Genomic DNA, 23,304 nt, shown 5'->3' with positions numbered 1-23,304 from the left:
GGACAGGGTTGGCCAGTATGCAGTCAGTGTGGAAAGCAGGTCAACACCACTGACTGCACTGCTGTGACCTGAAATAGGGCTGTGTTCAGGATTACCTAAAACTGAACATTAAGAATGACATCAACAGCAATTAAAGCACCCCTGGGTGCAAATAGTCCAGGTGGCCATTTGATTAATTGTTCAGCAGTCTTTTGGACCTAGACTTGGCGCTCCGGTACTGCTATCTTTTATTTGTGATATGTTTAGAAGGAATAGATTACACCCTTGCAGAACACATGAACATGTGCAATTTCTTTGGGAGGTTTTATTTGTGGTGACTTGATATGTGCATATTTGTGTCCCTGATCTGGCCTGGTTGTTTAATTTGTTGCAGTGCTGAATTTGTTTTTCTCTAACCCCTAACAGTAGTTCTAGGACATATTAAAAGGCAAAGTACATTTTGTGAAGGCTGTGAATGTGAAATAATAATACATTTAAAAAATAGTCTGGGACAATGTAGACGAGATGTTGGTTTTCATTCAACTGGAGCATATATTCAGTACCTATTGATAGTCAATGGCCTGGAGAGAGGAGAGAGGGGGGAGGTAAACAAGATGGCGGCAACCTGATAGCAGCTGCATCAATAATAGCAAACCTCATATTTATGCAGACAGAGACAAATAAAACACTACATAACATCTGTCGATAGAGTCTGGATGTTAAGGTGAGACCCTTTACCACAAAATGCTGACATTTGGCTAGCATATCTACCATTCACTTGAATCTGTATTTAGCCGTTAGCTCCTGCCGGGTAGCTAGGTAGAAAGGATATAACGTCGTTACTGTACTTCTTACTTGCTAGTAACTTTATGCGATTTTGAACATAGCCTAACTACATAGCTAGCTAACGAAACACCCATTGCATACAGTTAAGACGAGTTATCTGGTTAGCTAGAATGAAATTGTAAATTCGTGCGAGTTTCGGGAAGATTGGAGTTAAGGTTTGACACCTAGATGAAATTAGTTTTATACAGGATATTCGGGGGGTTTCTCTTGTCGATAGCTATTAAACCCAAACATGCCATGACTATGAAGATGGTATATTCTGAATCGGGATGGATGAGAACAATTCACATCTTTAAAACATAATAGTATGACTTTTGATTTCAATCTTCAATAGCTCTTCCACAAAGCGTGCCATGACTGATAATGATATATTCTGAATCATGGGAGGATGGTCAAAAATCCACAGCTTTTTGGGCTCCTGAGTGGTGCAGTGGTCTAAGGCATCTCAGTGCAAGAGGTGTCACTACAGTCCCTGGTTTGAATCCAGGCTGTATCACATCCGGCTGTGATTGGGAGTCCCATAGGGCGGCGCACAATTGGCCCAGCGTCGCCCGGGGTAGGCTGTCATTGTAAATAAGAATTTGTTCTTAACTGACTTTCCTATTTAACTTTTTTTATTTATTGATTTGGGGGAGGATTGAAAGCCTGAAGATAAAATAAAACTGTCCATTGTCCCCCGACTCATAGGGGGAGACCTATTGAAATCTGAAATAGTCTAACAAGAAAATAGAGCTGTGGATTGTTCTCAATCCATCCCTGATTCAGAATATAACATTCATGCTTGGTTCAATATCTATTTACGAGAGACCCAAATATCCAATATAAAACACATTTTACCTCTCCTAACGTTGAGGTGTCAAAAGCGTGTTAGCCGGTTAACGAGCTACAGTGAGTTGGGGAAGGTAGCAAGCTAGCGACTGAAATAATCGGCAAATGGCAAAATACCGGAGGCTAGCTAGCTAACTCAGCTTGGTTGCAAGCTTCTTCTTTTTTATGTGCGACAGGCATTCACTGACTGAGTCGTGCAACAGAATCGGCTGTGACATTCTCGATTCGTCCTTGTTTACTTGCGTCGGGAAATATGGATCTTATGGTTTTAGTATTTTGACACCAGACCAGAAAAGTATCCTAAAATGCATAACCAGCCTTGTGGACCTGTAGCTGTCACTCATTTCCTACAAAATTAACATTTAAAATGTTAGTAGGCAAATATTCCTTGATTGCTGAAAAATTTGACTGTTGATAAGCTACATTTTTGACCCACAGGTTCTCTGGAGCAGTTGCCAACTGGGAAAGACTAGTGAACTCCATAGAAGAGCTGACAATAAATCTAGGACCCAGAGCATAACCATACTAAAGACTGAAATAACTCATTTAGGTGTGATTGAGTATTTATTGCATCTGCACTTAGATCAAGGCAAACCAATGGTGACCATGGATCGCTACAAGGTTCTATGGCCGTCATGCTTTGCTTGGCTTTGAAACAGGACTGGTTACCTCTCTGTCTGCATGTCGCCATCTCATATCAGATCACAGATGGAGGTGACATGGAGCTAAGCAGCGGAATGTAAACTCAGCCAGACATCCCACTCTGCTCAGTAGCACCTGTCCCACAGCCTGAAGTCTCCACAAATCTTTTCACCCTGGAACCTTGGCATCGCTGGGTCTTATTTAACTACCCCACACCACTCTGGAAACGTTTACAGCTAGCCTACATCTTGTTCCCACGAACTTAAACTAACCTCTGTGTTTACAGACCTACTCTATTACAAGGTAAACTGTTTCTCTCAATGCCCATGCCTGGCTACATCTCCAATGTCACTTAGTGTTTTCTAATTGAACTGTGTCCCTGAGCCACCAGCATACACAGCCCAAGCCAAAGGCTTGAGGTCACAGTCTACTATATTGGACTGTCTGGACACTACACACTACAGTAACTAAGTTGATTTAACCATGAGTGTCGGGGAGCTGCAGCACCTGGACTATCTGACTGAGAATGAGCTGATGGGCATGGACACGTTCATCCACCGCATCGACTCCACAGAGGTGATCTACCAGCCGCGCAGGAAGAGGGCCAAGCTGATCGGGAAGTACCTGATGGGAGACCTGTTGGGGGAGGGCTCCTACGGTAAGGTGAAGGAGATGCTGGACTCTGACACGCTGTGTCGCAGGGCTGTCAAGATCCTCAAGAAGAAGAAGCTCAGAAGGATCCCCAATGGAGAGGCCAACGTGAAGAAGTAAGTAGTGGGGTTTTGGGAGGGAGGAACGGACGGGAAAGAGGGACGGTGGGAGGGATAGAATGGGGGGGTGTGATGTGGTGGGTTGCTCTAGTGTCAGTGTGTGATTTTTCACTCAGTCTTCATTTGTCTCTTTCTAGCTCCCTCTCTCTTCTTCCCTCTGATTTGCACTCTTGGTCATGCATCGTCAAGCACAATTGATTAATGACTAATGTCACTGCTATTGGATGATTGTCTGGGTGTACTGCTTTAGATGGTCTCTGATTTAGCTTAAGCGGCTTGCATAGCCTAGTGCTGTATTCATGCCAACAGTGTAGGTTCCCTACAGTGTCTCCCTCCGGTTTTCCCTACGGTGTAGGTTTTCCCTACAGTGTAGGTTCCCTACAGTGTCTCCCTATGGTTTTCCCTACAGTGTCTCCCTATGGTTTTCCCTACAGTGTCTCCCTATGGGTTTCCCTACAGTGTCTCCCTATGGTTTTCCCTACAGTGTCTCCCTATGGGTTTCCCTACAGTGTCTCCCTATGGTTTTCCCTACAGTGTCTCCCTATGGTTTTCCCTACAGTGTCTCCCTATGGTTTTCCCTACAGTGTCTCCCTATGGTTTTCCCTACAGTGTCTCCCTATGGTTTTCCCTACAGTGTCTCCCTATGGTTTTCCCTACAGTGTCTCCCTATGGTTTTCCCTACAGTGTCTCCCTATGGTTTTCCCTACAGTGTCTCCCTATGGTTTTCCCTACAGTGTCTCCCTATGGTTTTCCCTACAGTGTCTCCCTATGGTTTTCCCTACAGTGTCTCCCTATGGTTTTCCCTACAGTGTCTCCCTATGGTTTTCCCTACAGTGTCTCCCTACGGTTTTCCCTACAGTGTAGGTTCCCTACAGTGTCTCCCTATGGTTTTCCTACAGTTTCCCCCTACAGTGTCTCCTATGGTTTTCCCTACAGTGTCTATGGTTTTCCCTACAGTGTCTATGGTTTTCCCTACAGTGTGGTCAGTGTCTCCCTATGGTTTTCCCTACAGTGTCTCCCTATGGTTTTCCCTACAGTGTCTCCCTATGGTTTTCCCTACAGTGTCTCCCTATGGTTTTCCCTACAGTGTGTCTCTCCCTATGGTTTTCCCTACAGTGTTCTCTACAGTGTCTCCTATGGTTTTCCCTACAGTGTAGGTTCCCTACAGTGTCTCCCTATGGTTTTCCCTACAGTGTCCCTATGGTTTTCCCTACAGTGTCTGTATGGTTTTCCCTACAGTGTAGGTTTTCCCTACAGTGTCTCCCTATGGTTTTCCCTACAGTGTATGGTTTTCCCTACAGTGTCTCCCTATGGTTTTTCCTACAGTGTCTCCCTCCCTCCTATGGTTTTCCCTACAGTGTCTCCCCCTCCGGTTTTCCCTACAGTGTCTCCTACAGTGTCTCCCTATGGTTTTCCTACAGTGTGGTTTTCCCTACAGTGGTTTTCCCTACAGTGTCTCCCTATGGTTTTCCTACAGTGTCTATGGTTTTCCCTACAGTGTCTCCCTATGGTTTTCCTACAGTGTCTTTATGGCCCTACAGTGTCTCTACAGTGTCTCCCTATGGTTTTCCCTACAGTGTTTGCCCTACAGTGTCTCCCTATGGTTTTACAGTGTCCCTACAGTGTCTCCCTATGGTTTTTCCCTACAGTGTCTCCCTATGGTTTTCCCTACAGTGTCTCCTATGGTTTGCCCTACAGTGTCTCCCTATGGTTTGCCCTACAGTGTCTCCCTATGGTTTGCCCTACAGTGTCTCCCTATGGTTGCCCTACAGTGTCTCCTATGGTTTGCCCTACAGTGTCTCCCTCCGGTCTTTTCCTACAGTGTCTCCCTATGGTTTTGCCCTACAGTGTCTCCCTATGGTTTGCCCTACAGTGTCTTTGGTTTGCCCTACAGTGTCTCCCTATGGTTTGCCCTACAGTGTCAGTGTCTCCCTATGGTTTGCCCTACAGTGTCTCCCTATGGTTTGCCCTACAGTGTCTCCCCCTACGGTTTGTTCTACAGTGGTTTGCCCTACAGTGTCTCCCTATGGTTTGCCCTACAGTGTCTCCCTATGGTTTGCCCTACAGTGTTTGGCCCTACAGTGTCTCCCTATGGTTTGCCCTACAGTGTCTCCCTACGGTTTGCTACAGTGTCTCCCTACAGTGTCTCCCTATGGTTTGCCCTACAGTGTCTCCCTATGGTTTGCCCTATGGTTTGCCCTACAGTGTCTATGGTTTCCCTATGGTTTGCCCTACAGTGTCTCCCTATGGTTTGCCCTACAGTGTGTCTCCCTACAGTGTCTCCCTATGGTTTGCCCTACAGTGTCTCCTATGGTTTGCCCTACAGTGTCTCCCTATGGTTTGCCCTACAGTGTCTCCCTATGGTTTTTGCCCTACAGTGTCTCCCTATGGTTTGCCCTACAGTGTCTCCCTATGGTTTGCCCTACAGTGTCTCCCTATGGTTTGCCCTACAGTGTCTCCCCTACAGTGTCTCCCTATGGTTTGCCCTACAGTGTCTCCCTATGGTTTGCCCTACAGTGTCTCCCTATGGTTTGCCCTACAGTGTCCCTATGGTTTGCCCTACAGTGGTTTGCCCTACAGTGTCTCCCTATGGTTTGCCCTACAGTGTTGGTTTGCCCTACAGTGTCTCCCTATGGTTTGCCCTACAGTGTCTCCCTATGGTTTGCCCTACAGTGTCTCCCTATGGTTTGCCCTACAGTGTCTCCCTATGGTTTGCCCTACAGTGTCTCCCTATGGTTTGCCCTACAGTGTCTCCCTATGGTTTGCCCTACAGTGTCTCCCTATGGTTTGCCCTACAGTGTCTCCCTATGGTTTGCCCTACAGTGTCTCCCTATGGTTTGCCCTACAGTGTCTCCCTATGGTTTGCCCTACAGTGTCTCCCTATGGTTTGCCCTACAGTGTCTCCCTATGGTTTGCCCTACAGTGTCTCCCTATGGTTTGCCCTACAGTGTCTCCCTATGGTTTGCCCTACAGTGTCTCCCTATGGTTTGCCCTACAGTGTCCCTATGGTTTGCCCTACAGTGTCTCCCTATGGTTTGCCCTACAGTGTCTCCCAGTGTCTCCCTATGGTTTGCCCTACAGTGTCTCCCTATGGTTTGCCCTACAGTGTCTCTATGGTTTGCCCCCTATGGTTTGCCCTACAGTGTCTCCCTATGGTTTGCCCTACAGTGTCTCCCTATGGTTTGCCCTACAGTGTCTCCCTATGGTTTGCCCTACAGTGTCTCCCTATGGTTTGCCCTACAGTGTCTCCCTATGGTTTGCCCTACAGTGTCTCCCTATGGTTTGCCCTACAGTGTCTCCCTATGGTTTGCCCCAGTGTCTATGGTTTGCCCTACAGTGTTTGCCCTACAGTGTCTCCCTATGGTTTGCCCTACAGTGTCTCCCTATGGTTTGCCCTACAGTGTCTCCCTATGGTTTGCCCTACAGTGTCTCCCTATGGTTTGCCCTACAGTGTCTCCCTATGGTTTGCCCTACAGTGTCTCCCTATGGTTTGCCCTACAGTGTCTCCCTATGGTTTCTCTCCCTATGGTTTGCCCTACAGTGTCTCCCTATGGTTTCCCTACAGTGTCTCCCTATGGTTTGCCCTACAGTGTCTCCCATGGTTTGCCCTACAGTGTCTCCCCTCTTCCAATACAGTGTCTCTATGGTTCTTCCCCTCTTCCAATACATCTACCCCCTCTTCCAATACATCTACCCCCTCTTCCAATACATCCTCTTCCAATACATCCCCCTTTTCCAATACATCCTCTTCCAATACACCAAGGAACTTGTAACTCTCGACCTGCTCCACTACAGCACCTATTCTTTTACAATGAAGTGCTATCTTTTATTTGTAATATGTTTAGAAGGAATAGATTACACCCTTGCAGAACACACTCAATTTCATTGGGAGGTTTTATTTGTGGTGACTTGATATGTGCATATTTGTGTCCCTAATCTGGCCTCTGTTGTTTAATTTGTTGCAGTGCTCAATTAGTTTCTCTAACCCCTAACATTAGTTCTAGGACATATTAAAAGACAAAGTACTCTCTTCTTCCAATATAGCCCTCCTCTTCCAATATAGCCCTCTCCTCTTCCAATATAGCCCTCTCCTCTTCCAATATAGCCCTCTCCTCTTCCAATACAGCCCTCTCCTCTTCCAATACAGCCCTCTCCTCTTCCAATACAGCCCTCTCCTCTTCCAATACAGCCCTCTACTCTTCCAATACAGCCCTCTACTCTTCCAATACAGCCCTCTACTCTTCCAATACAGCCCTCTACTCTTCCAATACAGCCCTCTACTCTTCCAATACAGCCCTCTACTCTTCCAATACAGCCCTCTACTCTTCCAATACAGCCCTCTACTCTTCCAATACAGCCCTCTACTCTTCCAATACAGCCCTCTACTCTTCCAATACAGCCCTCTCCTCTTCCAATACAGCCCTCTCCTCTTCCAATACAGCCCTCTCCTCTTCCAATACAGCCCTCTCCTCTTCCAATACAGCCCTCTCCTCTTCCAATACAGCCCTCTCCTCTTCCAATACAGCCCTCTCCTCTTCCAATACAGCCCTCTCCTCTTCCAATACATGGCAGAGCCATAGTTGACTATTTAAAGGCCTGCATCAGTGCAGCCCTTCTTCCCATGATGAAAACGCAGTAATGTTCTCCATTACTGTTCATTCGTCTCATGTTTGTTTTGTTGATTCATATTGGGCTTTCATTCTTACAGTGTAGGACAAATCCATGTGTTTTAAAAACTGGTTTTGCTATGGGCTTAACCCTCAACCCTCCACTGGTTTTATTCCCAGCATCATGGTGACCCAGAGCCACATACTTTCCCCTCTAATGGAGACTGAAGTTGTACGCCCAATGTTTATTTCCTTGATTCTCTTTCTCTCTTCTTTCTCAATTCAATTCAAATGGCTTTATTGGCATGGGAAACATTGTCAAAGCAAATTAAATAAATAATAAACAAAAGTGAAATAAACAAACACTACTCTCACAAAAGTTCCAAAGGAATAGACATTTCATATTCTCTCTCTCTCTCTCTCTCTCTCGTCAGTCTCTTTCTATAAATAGTTTTCCTCCATCGTCCCTTTCACATGGACAGCCAAGGTTTTAATCACACAATGGAGTTTATTTAATATTCTTCTGTGATGTGTGAGCTTACTGTCAAATGATTTCCCACCGAGGGGAAGTGTTTAGAGATGGATGAACAACTTAGTTTAGGTTGCTTTACTGTAAATCGCAAGGTCTCAGTACATACTTGAGGCTTTTGTAGAAAACCTTTGCTGTAACAGTGCACGTTTTATTGGTTTGGGTTGCAAGTTCTGGTTTGGTTTGATTCAATTACTCTTTTGAATGTGATTACACTGACTTGATTATGTTAAAATGTTGTCTAGGCTACCCACTGCCAGTGTTATGGAGAATGCAATGCTCTGTCTTGCATCATACTCACACCCTCTTTATCTAAACAAAGCTTTGCCTAAAACTAAGCCTCCTCCTGTGTGTCAGGGTTGGAGTTGTTGTGTAGCCGACATGCTCGAGTTTCTCACACTGTTTTGGTGGAAACAGACTCGTACGCCTGTAATATGTTTGTGCATGTCTGTGTAGGTGGGCCCTATCCTATGAGTTTGAGCCTGTGTGACAGCCTTCCCTAGCCTTATAAGGCTCTGGATGCCACAACAGTACTACCCTTAGCCCCTCTCCTCTCTCTCTACACTCACAGCAGCCATCACTTAGCATTCCTGTTTGCCAAACACTTCCTTCTTACACTGCCCGGGGTTGCCACGGGGATAGGTACACTCACACTATGACCACTCCTGTTGCTTGGGCAACGCCTCCGGAAGGCTGAGCCCTGATTTGGAATGCCACACACACACACACACACACACACACATCCCTCTGGACTAGAACTCCTGAGCGGGGGAGGTGTGTTCATTGAGTGATTTCATTGGACGACGAGCATGTAAAATTCAACAAGTTTGTTGTCATAATGAATTAACCGAGAAGGTAATGTAGCCGAAGCCATGTCGGCGCTATTTTTGTAGTCAGTCGATAAATAGTAAACAAGTTTTGTAAAATTGCAAGTTTCCGTCCTCCTGGACCATCCCACAGAGGGATATTGGATCCACTGCAGATAGACTCTCTCTATGCAGCAGACACGGTGCTTTTAGAGAGCAAAAAGCTGACACTCTGATTTCTGTATTTTTTTAGAAAACAGCATTGCTGCTCACTCGTTGAATGCGGAATGTTTTTAACTTTGAATGGGATAGATGATACTGCAAAGGTTTATCAATTGCCTTTTTAGTACTAGGAAGTGAAGTGACCACAATTCTCATACACATAGGCTTATATTTACAGCACCGATGGTAAAGCAACACAATAACTCATTTTGATTGGTCGTGCTGCTCTTTACTAGTATGACTAAAGTTAGTTTTCTTTTCCATGTTCTCCACGACGTGTGCAATACATTTTATTTTGCAATAGTGTTAGTCCATTTTGATGTGTGTGGCAGTGTGCATGTGGGATGTCTCTCTGACTCTCTCGGTAGTGATGCAGTAGTAGTGTGTAAAGCAGAGGACTGGGCCAGCCTGTGACTGCAGGCTAAGATGACATAAACGGGCACCGTACAGAGTGATCTACAGTACAGTGTATAGAGACTGACAGTTCAGACTAGAGAAAGAGGGGGTGTGTGTTTGTCCTCATTATTATTTTAATGGAACTCAGTCCGGCTTTAAACTTACTCTTGAAAGTTGTAATAGTAGAATGCACAAAGTGCAATGTAGAAATTGTGTCGTGTATCACCAGTTCCTCTTGTCATGTCCATCATTACAGACCTCAGAGAGAGATTTCTAATCCGAAAGGTGCACATCAACTAACTCATGTTAGCTGACATTTTAATTATTATAATTTTTTTAGCCCATAGATATAGTTGTAATTTTAGTCACTGAAATACCCCATGAATACACATTAGATATGGCAATATGTATAGAATTGCAAGAAATTAGCTTTAAAACTGTAACATTTTCTTTGTGTAGAATTGCAGGAAATAAGCTTTAAACCTGCTAAATTCTCTCCACCAACAACAAGGGTGTGAACAGTGAGTCATGAACGGGTGCTCGTGCCCATAGAAATAGATGTGTAATGCTGGAAGGGGGCCCCGAGTGGGAAAGTTAGTGAATCCATGCCCTACATGGTGCTTCAATACACCGTGGGCATCCCAAAGCTGTGCTGTGGCACGCTGGCTTAATTAACTTATTACAACACCTAAGATTACCCTAAGAGGAGAAATTTTATTTCCTTCCCATTTGAATGGCATGGTGAATTTAAACACCTAGAGGATTGGTTTTAAAAACCTGGCCGCTATGGGGATGTTCTCTGTGATATAGACTAAAACATACACACACTGCCGTGTGTGTTCGCCCTTCATGCACTGGCTGTATTCATTAGTGGCAGGCAGGCAACTCTGTAGCAGCTCTCAGATGAATGTGGAGTCTCCTGGGGGTTTGTCGTGGTGGTGCTGGGGGGTGACTCTAAACTCCCTTTCCAAGGCCAGTTCACAGAGATGTCTATACTGAGCTTTTTGCTATAGCCACACTAATGCGTCATTCCCAGTTCCTTTCTAATTTATTTTTCAGATTTGTGATATTTAGGCAAAGACTAAAGTCACACTCTTTATATTACAATGCGATTTTAATTTGTTTTATTTCACCAATGTTTTAGTTGTGATGGATGGTTGAATTTGTAACTTGTTTGTGTTTCAGGGAGATACAGCTGCTCCGGAGACTTCAGAACAAAAATGTCATCCATTTGGTGGACGTGTTGTACAATGAAGAGAAGCAGAAAATATATTCTTTCTTCCTGTGTGTGTGTGTGTGTGTGTGTGTGTGTGTGGATTTTAAGCACCATTAGTGTGTGTGTGGAATGTTTGTAAATTGATGAGGGTGGAAAGATTTCCTTATGAATTGTCTACTCCCCTACTTCCTCTCTGTTGAAGTGAACTCTGACACTGCAGGCTCTCCTAGCTGTGTGTGTGCCCCTCTATCCTGCAGCAGTGGAGAGAATCTTGATGCAGACATAACTAAGCAGCTAATACTGTCATGCCCAGTCATTGCCTGTCTGCAAACGCTCTTTCTCCTCCTCTCTGTCTGCACACACTCTTGCTCCTCCTCCTGTCTCTGTCTGCACACACTCTTGCTCCTCCTCCTCTCTCTGTCTGCACACACTCTTGCTCCTCCTCCTCTCTCTGTCTGCACACACTCTTGCTCCTCCTCCTCTCTCTGTCTGCACACACTCTTGCTCCTCCTCCTCTCTCTGTCTGCACACACTCTTGCTCCTCCTCCTCTCTCTGTCTGCACACACTCTTGCTCCTCCTCCTCTCTCTGTCTGCACACACTCTTGCTCCTCCTCCCTATCTTACATGGGTCATAACCAGTAAACAATTGAGCCCTTCCACCCATGTTTGGTTTTCTTGGGAGTAATAGCCTGCATATTTTACACAGAGCTCAGTATACCGACACAAACGCTGGCATCTTGTATAGGATACATGTTAGTCTTTTAACAGATGCTCTTATCCAGAGTGATTTACTTAGTGCATTCATCTTAAGGTGGCTAGGCAAGACAACCACATCAGTCACTCTATTCTGAATCATCCCACTTCTCTTCCCCTACCATATCTACCTAGAGGTTTTCTTGTCACATTGATTATGAGCCAAACGATTATACAGCTGCGGCCAAATATATTGGCACCCTTGCACTTTTCTTAAAGGGATACTTCGGGATTTTGGCAATTAATTATATACTTCCCCAGAGGCTCTTTAGTGTAATTACTGAAAGGTTATCGACTTCCAGTCATTTCTCTAATGCTAGTTCAAATTTGAGCTAAAGCTAGATAGCGACTTCTTTCAAACTGCAAGTGACATAAAAGTGGTATCCAAGAGTTCATCTGGGGAAGTAAATAAGCTTCAATGCCACAACCCAGAAGTATTCCTTATGATAATATGGTCACCACACCTTGTTAACAGATTTTCAACATGGCAGAACCACTTTTTTCTAAACTTTGATTGGCACCCCAGAGATAGTACTTGGTTGCACAGCCTTTTGCCAACATATAGCTGCCAACAAATGCTTCTTGTAGCTGTCAATGAGCTTGCTGTGTAGCTTATCTACTCTTCAGCAGCAGATTGCTCTGCTCTAGTTCTTCAACGTTTGAGGCTGCCCTCCGACTGCTGTTTCCAGATCTCCACAGGTTATGGACAGGATTGAGATCTGGACTTTCACTGGCCACTCCAGAAAAGTGCCAATGTTTTTGTCCGTAACTGTATCTTGTTTTTGCCTTTTTATAAATTTTTCTTGTTCAAAGAACTCAAATTGCTACTTGCTTAAAGCCTTGGAGAAACCCACCTAAACAAATAAAACGAGACATATTTAGTTGATTTCCCACTCTGAGCCAGTAACTTTAAATGCATTATGTACAAGGAAAATGTATTTCCTTTTCTGTTGTGTTTTAATATGGCAGTTTGTTTGTTTAGTGTGTAAATGCTTTTCAATAGTGTGTTGTTTTGAGTATTCCCTTGACTCCCTGTCTCACGTATATGGTGATGGAGTATTGCGTATGTGGGATGCAAGAAATGCTGGACAGCGTCCCAGAGAAAAGATTTCCAGTATTTCAAGCTCACGGGTAAGTTTCTCGCCAGCTCGCTCTATACTCTCACCCCTCTTTCGCTCTATACTCTCACCCCTCTTTCGCTCTATACTCTCGCCCCTCTCTCGCTCTATCCTCTCGCCCCTCTCTCGCTCTATCCTCTCGCCCCTCTCTCGCTCTATCCTCTCGCCCCTCTCTCGCCCTGCGCTCTCGCCCTGCGCTCTCGCCCTGCGCTCTCGCCCTGCGCTCTCGCCCTGTCCCCCCGCTCTCTCGCCCTATCGCTTCTCTCTCTTCCCACTGCTATTATTAGTGTGTGCTTCTGTGCAGAGCCTACTCCAGACTAAGTTTAGGGCCAGTATCTAACAGGACTGCAAAGCTCTCCATTGCAGGAATACCTGGTCAATGGACAAATCCCCAGCTGTTAGATGACTGGTGCAGATAGGGAGTTTACACTGATTTATAGCCACACATTTGAATAAAACACATTAAATTGCTTGGATTGATACGTCATGTATGGCTGAATTCACACTCTTCTCACTGATGTTGAGGGATTTATGCAAAATAGAAACATATGCACAGATCTCAAGTTAGACTACATTAGCTCTATAGTGAATCCTGTCTGTCGTGTCTTTGTCTGTCTGTGTGTGTCTCTCTCAGGTACTTTTTACAGCTGTTAGATGGTCTTGAATATTTGCACAGCCAGGGAATCGTTCACAAAGACATTAAACCAGGGAATCTGCTGCTGACCACCGACGGCACGCTCAAGATCTCAGACCTGGGCGTGGCAGAGGTGAGAGGTCAAATATAATTAACCTGTATTACCAACTATTAGGGACATACAGATAACTGCCAAAATAAAGGCTCTGTTCAGGTGTGGGGTCTGTTTTCCTGGCATGATTAAGGTCCACTCAACCCCTTAGAGGGCAAGGTAAACACTAATACATACACAGCCATTCTGAGTGATCACCTTCAGCCCTATGGTGATTAGTTTCTATCCTGATGAGTGGTTTCTTCCAGGATGACAATGCCCCTACAGGGCACAAGTGATCACTGAATGGTTTGATGAGCATGTAAACCATATGCCATGGCCGTCTCAGGCACCAGATATAAACACTTCTAGGAGATTCTGGAGCAGCGCCTGAGACAGCGTTTTCCATCAACAAATGATGGAATTTCTCGTGGAATAACGGCGTCGCATCCCTCCAATAGAGTTCCAGACACTTGTAGAATCTATGCCAAGGCACATTGAAGCTGTTCTGGATCTTGGTGGCCCAACGCCCTGTTGACACTTTTTAGGTGTTTCCTTTTATTTTGGCAGTTACCTGTACATGTTCTTAACTAATGTGTGCAGACAGCATTCTTCACTCTCTCTGAGTGGTCATGCTGATTGTGAGCTTATTTTTTTCTCCCTACCTCGCTCTTATATATATTCTTCCCCCTCTCTCCGCCAGGCTCTGCACCCGTTTGCAAAGGATGACACGTGCCGTACAAGTCAGGGCTCGCCAGCGTTTCAGCCCCCCGAGATCGCCAACGGCCTGGACACGTTTTCAGGGTTCAAAGTGGACATCTGGTCCGCAGGCGTCACACTGTGCGTAATGGCTATTGCACTGTCCACACCCCCCTCTGACCATGACCCACAGCCCCCCTGACATGACCCACAGCCCCAAAGACTTTGTGTTGATCTGAAAGGATGACAAATGATAACAGCCTAGTGTCATCAAGTGCTTTTGATTACCATTATGTTGATCTTCTTTTCAACATCATCCTTTGTGTTCTTACTCATGGAAACCTGAACATTCAGTCTTCAAATGGCTTTTGCTATTTTCATTATGATAATTAGTTATATATAGCTTGTGGTCCATATAAGATAACATGAAGTCTCAAACTCATGGTGTGTAATATCGTGCCTGTTTTCACTTTTCCCTGCCGTAGATACAACATTACAACGAGTCTATATCCGTTTGAAGGGGACAACATCTATAAGCTATTTGAGAACATTGGGAAGGGAGACTACAGTGTTCCTGAGGAGTGTGGCCCCTCCCTGTCAGACCTATTGCAAGGTGAGGCTGACCATGATGACTGACTTGGCTGTTCATTCAGCTCATCACTTTATACTGCACTCTTGTCAAAGTGGATCACTCCGGTCACGGAGAGCTTTCTTCCAGGTCAACTTCAACGACCCAATGCAGTTCCTCATGGTCTAGATGGAAGATCAGCACACTGCTATTTATCCATCCTTCTGCGTTAGACAGGGGAGTCACTGGACTAGACTGAGAAATGCCCTGTGGCGTTGCCTGAGCTTGTCCAGTAGATGGCACCATGACGTTGACTCTGTCATAATCGGAGGCCTGTAATCTATGCAGAATGCATTAGTAGAAGAATAGGGTGTTCTCAGGGCAGGCTTGGTTACAGCTAGATATGTTCACGTTTTAGTTAGCCTAACGCTTTCCTTGACCTAATTCTCCTAACCTGCCATGTGAATTCCTTTAACCTGCCATGTGAATTCCTTTAACCTGCCATGTGAATTCCTTTAACCTGCCATGTGAATTCCTTTAACCTGCCATGTGAATTCCTTTAACCTGCCATGTGAATTCCTTTAACCTGCCATGTGAATTCCTTTAACCTGCCATGTGAATTCTCCTAACCTGCCATGTGAATTCTCCTAACCTGCCATGTGAATTCTCCTTTAACCTGCCATGTGAATTCTCCTTTAACCTGCCATGTGAATTCTCCTTTAACCTGCCATGTGAATTCTCCTTTAACCTGCCATGTGAATTCCTTTAACCTGCCATGTGAATTCCTTTAACCTGCCATGTGAATTCCTTTAACCTGCCATGTGAATTCTCCTAACCTGCCATGTGAATTCTCCTAAGCTGCCATGTGAATTCTCCTAACCTGCCATGTGAATTCTCCTAACCTGCTGCAAAGAGGTACTTCTGCGAGTCTAAACTGGGTTGCCTGCCCTGAGAAGTGTGTTCAGAATAACACGATACTCCATAACCATAAATGAAATTCTTCTGCACACTTTCCCATTGATATAGGAACAGCAGTGCACTATTAAAATGGCCTCTGCAGAGGACGGCTGTGTATTCACCTAACCTCTGCAGTCACTAAACTAGCTCCACTGCTTGCAGCTCTGCACTGAAAGTTGCGACTATGCATGGGCATACTGTACAACCACAGACAGTGAGATTTGGCCTTGGGGACTTCAGTGATAAAAAGGATATATTTTATTCAGAGAAGAGGAATGTAAGGACACCTTGTGGTGCAGTCTAGATGCTTCAAAATGAAATAAACTAGAAATGGTACGCTGGAAACCGAGAAATCATATTATTATTTTTTTATTGGTGTTCAGTAAGGTTTTTTTCATCCTTGTGACATGTAGAGGTGTGTGTGCACAGTAGTATTGGTATTACATTAAAAGCCTCAAAGTAGTGATTATCTAGGCATTCTAGAAAGTACTGAATCACTTTCTAACCACAAAGGCACAGTTGATCTGATTGGTATTGGAAGGGATTAGGGCATTAGGTTAATAGCAATGGGTAGGACAGGGCAAAGGTTTTCCTCTGATGCAGTAGAGCCTTGTCTGCAACGCCCATCATAGCTTTCCAATAAGACCCACACACATCTTGTGAACAAGACCAGATTCAGAATGGAATCGTTTTCATCGTCAAAACTTCTTTGTAGTCAAAGCAATGCTTGATCTACAATGAAAGCTTATCAATAGTCGTAGAAAATGGGTTTCTGTTGCTTTAGGCAGCTCTGTCATTGACTGCGGCGGTCCATTTCCTCTTGATGTGTGACGTATAGATGTGTCTGGTGACGCAGCCCAGGTCTGAGAGCTAGCCTGCAATTACCGTCTCTAAAATAAGCTCCCTGCCTGGCACAAAAGGTGTCCTTCAGCACCCATGAATACCATCAGCACCCATGAATACCATCAGCACACATGAATACCATCAGCACACATGAATACCATCAGCACACATGAATACCATCAGCACACATGAATACCATCAGCACACATGAATACCATCAGCACACATGAATACCATCAGCACACATGAATACCATCAGCACACATGAATACCATCAGCACACATGAATACCATCAGCACACATGAATACCATCAGCACACATGGCGTACTTCAAATGTACATTGCATTAAGCGCTGCATCACTGATGACGCAAAAGTGTTTATTTATTTTGCCCCTTTTTCTCCCCAGTTTTGTGATATCCAATTGGTAGATAGTCTTGTCCCATCGCTGCAACTCCCGTACGGACTCTGGAGAAGCGAAGGTCGAGAGCCGATCGTCCTCCAAAACACGACCCTGCCAAGACTCACTGCTTCTTGACACACTGCTCGCTTAACCCGGAGGCCAGTTGTATCAATGTGTCGGAGGAAACACCATACACCTGGCGGCCGTGTGCATGCGCCTGGCCCGCCACAGGAATCGCTAGTGCGTGATGGGACAAGGACATCCCAGCCGGCCAAACCCTTCCCTAACCCGGATGACGCTGGGCCAATTGTGCGTCGCCTCATGGGTCTCCCGGGTTGCGTCCGGCTGCGACACAGCCCGTTATCGAACCAGGAGCAAAAGTCATTTTTGAAGATGTGAATTACTGCTTTAGTGTAGGCTAGGGTTGAATATTTTCCCGGTATTTTAGAAATGTTCCATCCCGAGAACAAATTTCCTCCGAGTATTTCCCGACAAAACCGGATGTGTCATTCAAAAGCATTATAAAGCATATAAATACATCTGGATTTGATGTAGAGTTTTGATCAACATGAACATTCAAGCCGGGTGCTAGCTGAGCCTAATGAACCATATATTAAATACATTTTATGAGCCCTACATTAAATTACATTTTAATGAGCCCAAGCCCAAATGATTGTGCAGTTATCAAATACATACATGATATAGGCTGCTGCACATTACGCACGAGAGAAAAGCCCATAGATGTAGCTGGTTATATGCTCTCTTGGGGAAATAAATGAAACTACCTCCAGTAGGCTAATCTTTTTGAGTGTGAACTGTATTCTATGGACTGAAATTAGACCCATCTTTCAAACCATAATAAAGTAGGGAGAGAACATGTGATTCTGGTGCAGCAAAGTTACAAGTATTAGGCTAGCAAATTTGATTTAGATTTGGAAATATATGGCCTATTTGTATAATTAGTAGGCTGACCCATATTTCCCCCAATGTTATTAGCTACCTCTTCCTCTCTGTTGCTTCATTCCTTCCTCACTTTAAACAATTTAAATCAAATATGTTTTGTCGTCCTTATCTTAATTATTCTAATGACATCAATGAATAATAGAATTAGATGCAGAAGGCTTTCACTTCTCATCACGAAGATTGATTGAATGGTTATGGGTCTGAACAAATAACTGCTATAGCCTATACCCATCACACGTCCGCTCTTCTTTCAAACTACCCGTGAGTTCTATTGGCTGCTGTATTCAACATTCAGCGAAAAATAACTTGCGTCCCCGTTCAAATAGTCTTGGTGTAAGATATGCAACAACAAAAAAAGTCAAGCAACCTATTCTAGTCTAGCTTTTCTTACATGGGACTGCAAGAGCTAAGGAGAGGCCATGGGAGAACAGGCATGTTGCGTGAGAGACACAGGCTACAAGTTAGAAGCATATTATTCATAGCCCATTATTAATTAGCTAAATATAAGGTTAATGCTGCATAGAATGTATTACCTGAAATGGGTAGGCTAGGATCTCTCGCGCTCCTATACACAGTCACAAGTTTGGACACACCTAAGTTTTTTATTTTATTTAACATTGTAGAATAATAGTGAAGACCTAAACTATGAAATAACACACATGGAATAATGTAGTAACCAAAAAAGAGTTAAACAAATCAAAATATATTTGAGATTCTTCAAAGTAGGCACCTTTTGCCTTGACAGCTTTGCACACTCTTGGCATTCTCTCAACCAGCTTCATGAGGTAGTCACCTGGAATGCATTTCAATTAACAGGTGTGCCTTGTTAAGTTAATTTGTGGAATTTGTTTCCTTACTGCGTTTGAGCTAATCAGTTGTTGTGACAAGGTAGGGGTGGTGTACAGAAGATAGCCCTATTTGGTAAAAGACCGAGTCCATATTATGGCAAGAACAGCTCAAATAAGCAAAGAGAACCGACAGTCCATCATTACTTTAAGACATGAAGGTTAGTCAATCTGGAAAATTTCAAGAACTTTGAAAGTTTCTTCAAGTGCAGTCGCAAAAACCATCATGCGCTATGATGAAACTGGCTCTCATGAGGACCGCCACAGGAAAGGAAGACCCAAAGTTCATTAGAGTTAACTGCACCTCAGATTGCAGCCCAAATAAATGCTTCAGAGTTCAAGTAAGACATCTCAACATCAACTGTTCAGAGGAGACTGCGTGAATCAGGCCTTCATAGTTGAATTGCTGCAAAGAAACCACTACTAAAGGACGCCAATAAGAAGAGACTTGCTTGGGCCAAGAAACACTAGCAATGGACATTAGACTGGTGGAAGTCTGTCCTTTTGGTCTGAGACCAAATTTGAGATTTTTGGTTCCAACCGCCGTGTCTTTGTGAGACGAAAAGTAGATGAACGGATGATCTTCATATGAATAGGTCCCACCGTGAAGCATGGAGGTGGGGGTGCTTTGCTGAAGACACTGTCTGTTTATTTGGAATTCAAGGCATGACTACCACAGCATTCTGCAGCGATACGCCATCACATCTGGTTTGCGCTTAGTCCCACTATCATTTGTTTTTCAACAGGACAATGACCCAAAACACACCTCCAGGCTGTGTAAGGGCTATTTGACCAAGGAGAGTGATGGAGTGCCTGATCAGGTGACCCGACCTCAACCCAATTGGGATGAGTTGGACCACAGAGTGAAGGACAAACAGCCAACAAGTGCTCAGCATATGTGGGAACTCCTTCAAGACTGTTGGGAAAGCATTCCAGGTGACTACCTCATGAAGCTGGTTGAGAGCATGCCACGAGTGTGTAAAGCTGTCAAGGCAAAGGATGGCTACTTTTTTTGGTTACTACAGGATTTCATATGTGTTATTTCATAGTTTTGATGTCTTCACTATTCTACAATGTAGAAAATAGTAAAAAAATAAACTCTTGAATGAGTAGGTGTCATCTTTTGACTGGTACTGTCTGTGTGCTTTCAGACGCCTTCACTTTTTCCACATTTGCCTTATTCTAAAGTGTTTTATTAACTTTTATTTCCTCATCAATCGACACAATACCCCAAATGGGTTTTAGATTTTTTTTGCAAATTTAATCAACATAAAATACCAATAGATTTACATAAGACCCTTTACTCATTATTGTGTCGAAGCACATTTTGGCAGCAATTGGGTATGATGCTACAAGCTTGGCACACGTATTTGGGGAGTTTCTCCTATTCTTCTCTGCAGGTCCCCTCAAGCGCTGTCAGGATGGATGGGAAGTGTCGCTGCACAGCCATTTTCAGGTCTCTCCAGAGATTTTCGATCAGGTTTAAGTCCGGTCTCTGGGTTGGCCACTCAAGGACATTCAGAGACTTGTCCCGAAGGCTCTCCTGTGTTGTGTTGGCTTTGTGCTTAGGGTCGTTGTCCTGTTGGAAGGTGAACCTTTGCCCACAGTCTGAGGTCCTGAGTGCTCTGGAGTAGGTTACTTTGTTCTTGCCCTCAATCCTGACTAGTCTCACAGTCCCTGCCGCTGAAAAATATCACCACAGCATGACTCTGCCACCACCATGCTTCATCCTAGGGATAGTTTTGGCCTGGTGATGAGCGGTGTCTGGTTTCCTCCAGAAGTGACACTTTTGGCAAAGTCCAAGCCGGCTGCCATGTGCCTTTTTACTGAGGAGTCACATCCATCTGGCCATTCTACTATAAAGGACAGATTGGTGGAGTGGTGCAGAGAGAGAAGGTTCTCCGATCTCCACAGAGGAACTCTAGGGCACTGTCAGAGTGACCATCGGGTTCTCGGTCACCTCCCTGAACAAGGCCCTTCTCCCCTGATTACTCAGTTTGGCAGGGCAGCCAGCTCTAGGAAGAGTCTTGGTGGTCCTAAACATCTTCCGTTTAAGAATGATGGAGACCACTGTGGGAACCTTTTTTTAATACTGCAGAAATGTTTTCGTACCCTTCCCCAGATCTGTGCCTCGACCCAATCCTGTCTTGGAGTTCTACAGACAATTCCTTTGACCTCATGGCCTGGTTTTTGCTTTGACATGCACTGTCAACTGTTTGGACCCTTTTTATATAAACGGGTGTGTGCCTTTCCAAATCAAACTTTATTTGCCACAAGTGTAGACTTTACTGTGAAGTGCAAGAAGAAAATATTTACCAAGTAGGCTAAAATAAAAAGTAACACAACAAGAATAACATCGAGGCGATATACAGGGGGCACCGATACCGAGTTGGTGTGCGGGGGTACAGCCTAGTTGAGGTAATCTGTACATGTAGGTGGGGGCAAAGTGACTGTGTAGGTAACAAACAAACAGTGAGTAGCAGCATTGTACAAGTGGGGGGATGTGTGTCAATGTAAATTGTTCAGATGGTGATTTTTATGAATTATTCAGCAGGCTTGGGGGTAGAAGCTGTTATAAGGAGCCTTTTGGTCCTACACTTGGCGTTCCGGTACCAAGTTGTAGAAACATCTCAAGGATCAACTCAATGTTGAGTCTCATAGCAAAGGATCTGAATACTTACAGTTTTTTTATTTTAACTCTGCAGCTGCAATTAAAATTATTCTTTACAATTTAAAAAAAACAAGGTGGCCCCCAACATCCAGATGGAGATTGGTAAATGGGACACACATTCGGTCTTCATAGTACTGTAGCACTAGCTATGCTGCAGCAAATGTAGGCCTACCTGTCAAAAAAAGGGAAAAGAGACCATGATAGGTCTACCTACATGCATTGTGAACTCCATAGTGAAATGAGCTGTCTCCCCACCCCGAGCGTTGATTCACCATACAGAGGCTGTAGAGAAGCCAGATTTAGACATCACATTTCATTTAACAGTTCCATTTCACACCATGCTGTTCATAGAAATAATAGATTATTATTTACTGGTTTCTCACAGGTATTTAACCCGGGAAAAAGGTTTTGGGTGGTTAATCTCTGTAAAAGGGTTCCCGCCTTTCAGCCCTTTCAGCCCTAGTGTAGGCTAGTCAATATATGAGAGAGATCACATTTATTATTTCTTTGCTGAAGCACTGTGGGAACCTTACTGTGGCATTTTACGATGCTCTAGTGACATTTTGTTATTGTATTTGTATTGTGGGCAGTTCATGTCTCCATTGTCTGTCCTGGGATAGCCTCCACCTTGTCTTTGCAGCTGGCTACGGCGTAGTAAGTATGGAGAGAAAGATGGGCTGTCGTAAGGATGGGGGAATGCAGATCCTTATAGGGCTGTTAGTGCTTTGATTCGGCGTAGGCGATAGGTTCCCTGTTTGTTGGCGTCTCCTAACAGATGTGGTATACAGTGAAATGTTTTCTCTTCCTCTATAGAATACATTTATTCCCCCCATTTCTTATTATCTCCACCGTTCCTCTGTTCTTACATTCTGCTTGTTTGTCTTTACCAGGAATGCTTGAATATGACCCCGTCAAGAGGTTTTCCATACAGCACATCAGGCAACACAAGTAAGTGACTGATGTCATCCATGTTGAAAATAGACCAAAGTCTTTACTTCAATTTCTTTCATCTTCTGATTCGATTGAACTAAAATGGCCGTCACCCTGACCGTGCCACAGTCCATACAGAAGGCTGTGCTCTCTTTGCCCTTAGCGATGCTGTTAACCCTGTCACTGTTAATATCAGACTGATCGAGAGTTCCACACAGAGTTAGAATGACTTGTGATTCTCTGGTTTCACTGCTCTTCCAGCATCGGGGACAGACCGACTGAGAGATGAGGCAGCAGATGTAGCAACACTGTGTTCATATTAATGGCTGAGAGTGAATGTAATGGGATCGAACACATGGAAATTATGTTTATGATGCGTTTGATAAAGTTCCAGCTATTACTATGAGCCCTACTATGAGCCCTACTATGAGCCCTACTATGAGCCCTACTATGAGCCCTACTATGAGCCCTAAGGTGCCACCAGCAGCCTTCAACCTCAGACAATGACATTCTGCCTTGGAGAGACTTCAGATTACTGATCTGTGTGTGTGTTCTTCAGAAAATGGGTAATTTAGAATACCTTGTGGTGCAGTCTAGCTGCTTCAAAATGAAATGGTACACTGGAAACGGAGGAACCATATTGTTTTTTTATTGGTATGCGATATTGTCTATTTCATTATCCATTGTGACATTAAAAGCCTTAATTACTAAACCCCAACACGTCCCATCATAGGCTTAATATTATTATTAGTTACACTGTCCATTTCTGAGGCTCACTGATACTGACGTGGTGCTCCGATGACGTCAGTGGATTAGAGGGAGAGGAAGAATGGAGGGGGAGGGGGAGAGAAGCTGTTCAAAGCATGCTGAAATCCATTTTCTCCCTTTCTGTGTGTTCAAGGAGAAGGAGACTGCAGTTTGAGAGGACTCTCTGGGTTTTAACCCTCTTAACTAAAACGAGCTCCAACGACTGCGATGAGACTTTGT

The 23,304-nt window shown here is 44.4% G+C and overlaps 1 protein-coding gene across 1 annotated transcript in view; it reads left to right on the top strand.

Annotated features, from left to right (window-relative positions):
• The first annotated feature begins 538 nt into the window (after positions 1-538).
• The window catches only part of LOC118401802 (serine/threonine-protein kinase STK11-like), a 35,788-nt gene continuing 13,022 nt past the window's right edge, over positions 539-23,304 (top strand). The window contains exons 1-8 of the mRNA XM_052476370.1: positions 539-703; positions 2,092-3,062; positions 10,811-10,894; positions 12,637-12,726; positions 13,348-13,480; positions 14,142-14,278; positions 14,623-14,750; positions 22,278-22,335. Of these exons, the coding sequence (XP_052332330.1) occupies positions 2,779-3,062; positions 10,811-10,894; positions 12,637-12,726; positions 13,348-13,480; positions 14,142-14,278; positions 14,623-14,750; positions 22,278-22,335 (914 nt within the window). The 5' untranslated portion in view covers positions 539-703; positions 2,092-2,778. The remainder of the gene's footprint in view (positions 704-2,091; positions 3,063-10,810; positions 10,895-12,636; positions 12,727-13,347; positions 13,481-14,141; positions 14,279-14,622; positions 14,751-22,277; positions 22,336-23,304) is intronic.

This window comes from Oncorhynchus keta, chromosome 23 (assembly GCF_023373465.1).
Source record: "Oncorhynchus keta strain PuntledgeMale-10-30-2019 chromosome 23, Oket_V2, whole genome shotgun sequence".
Lineage (NCBI taxonomy): Eukaryota > Metazoa > Chordata > Actinopteri > Salmoniformes > Salmonidae > Oncorhynchus > Oncorhynchus keta.
The sequence above is the reverse complement of the archived record's forward strand: the minus strand, read 5'-3'. Positions and strand labels throughout refer to the sequence as shown.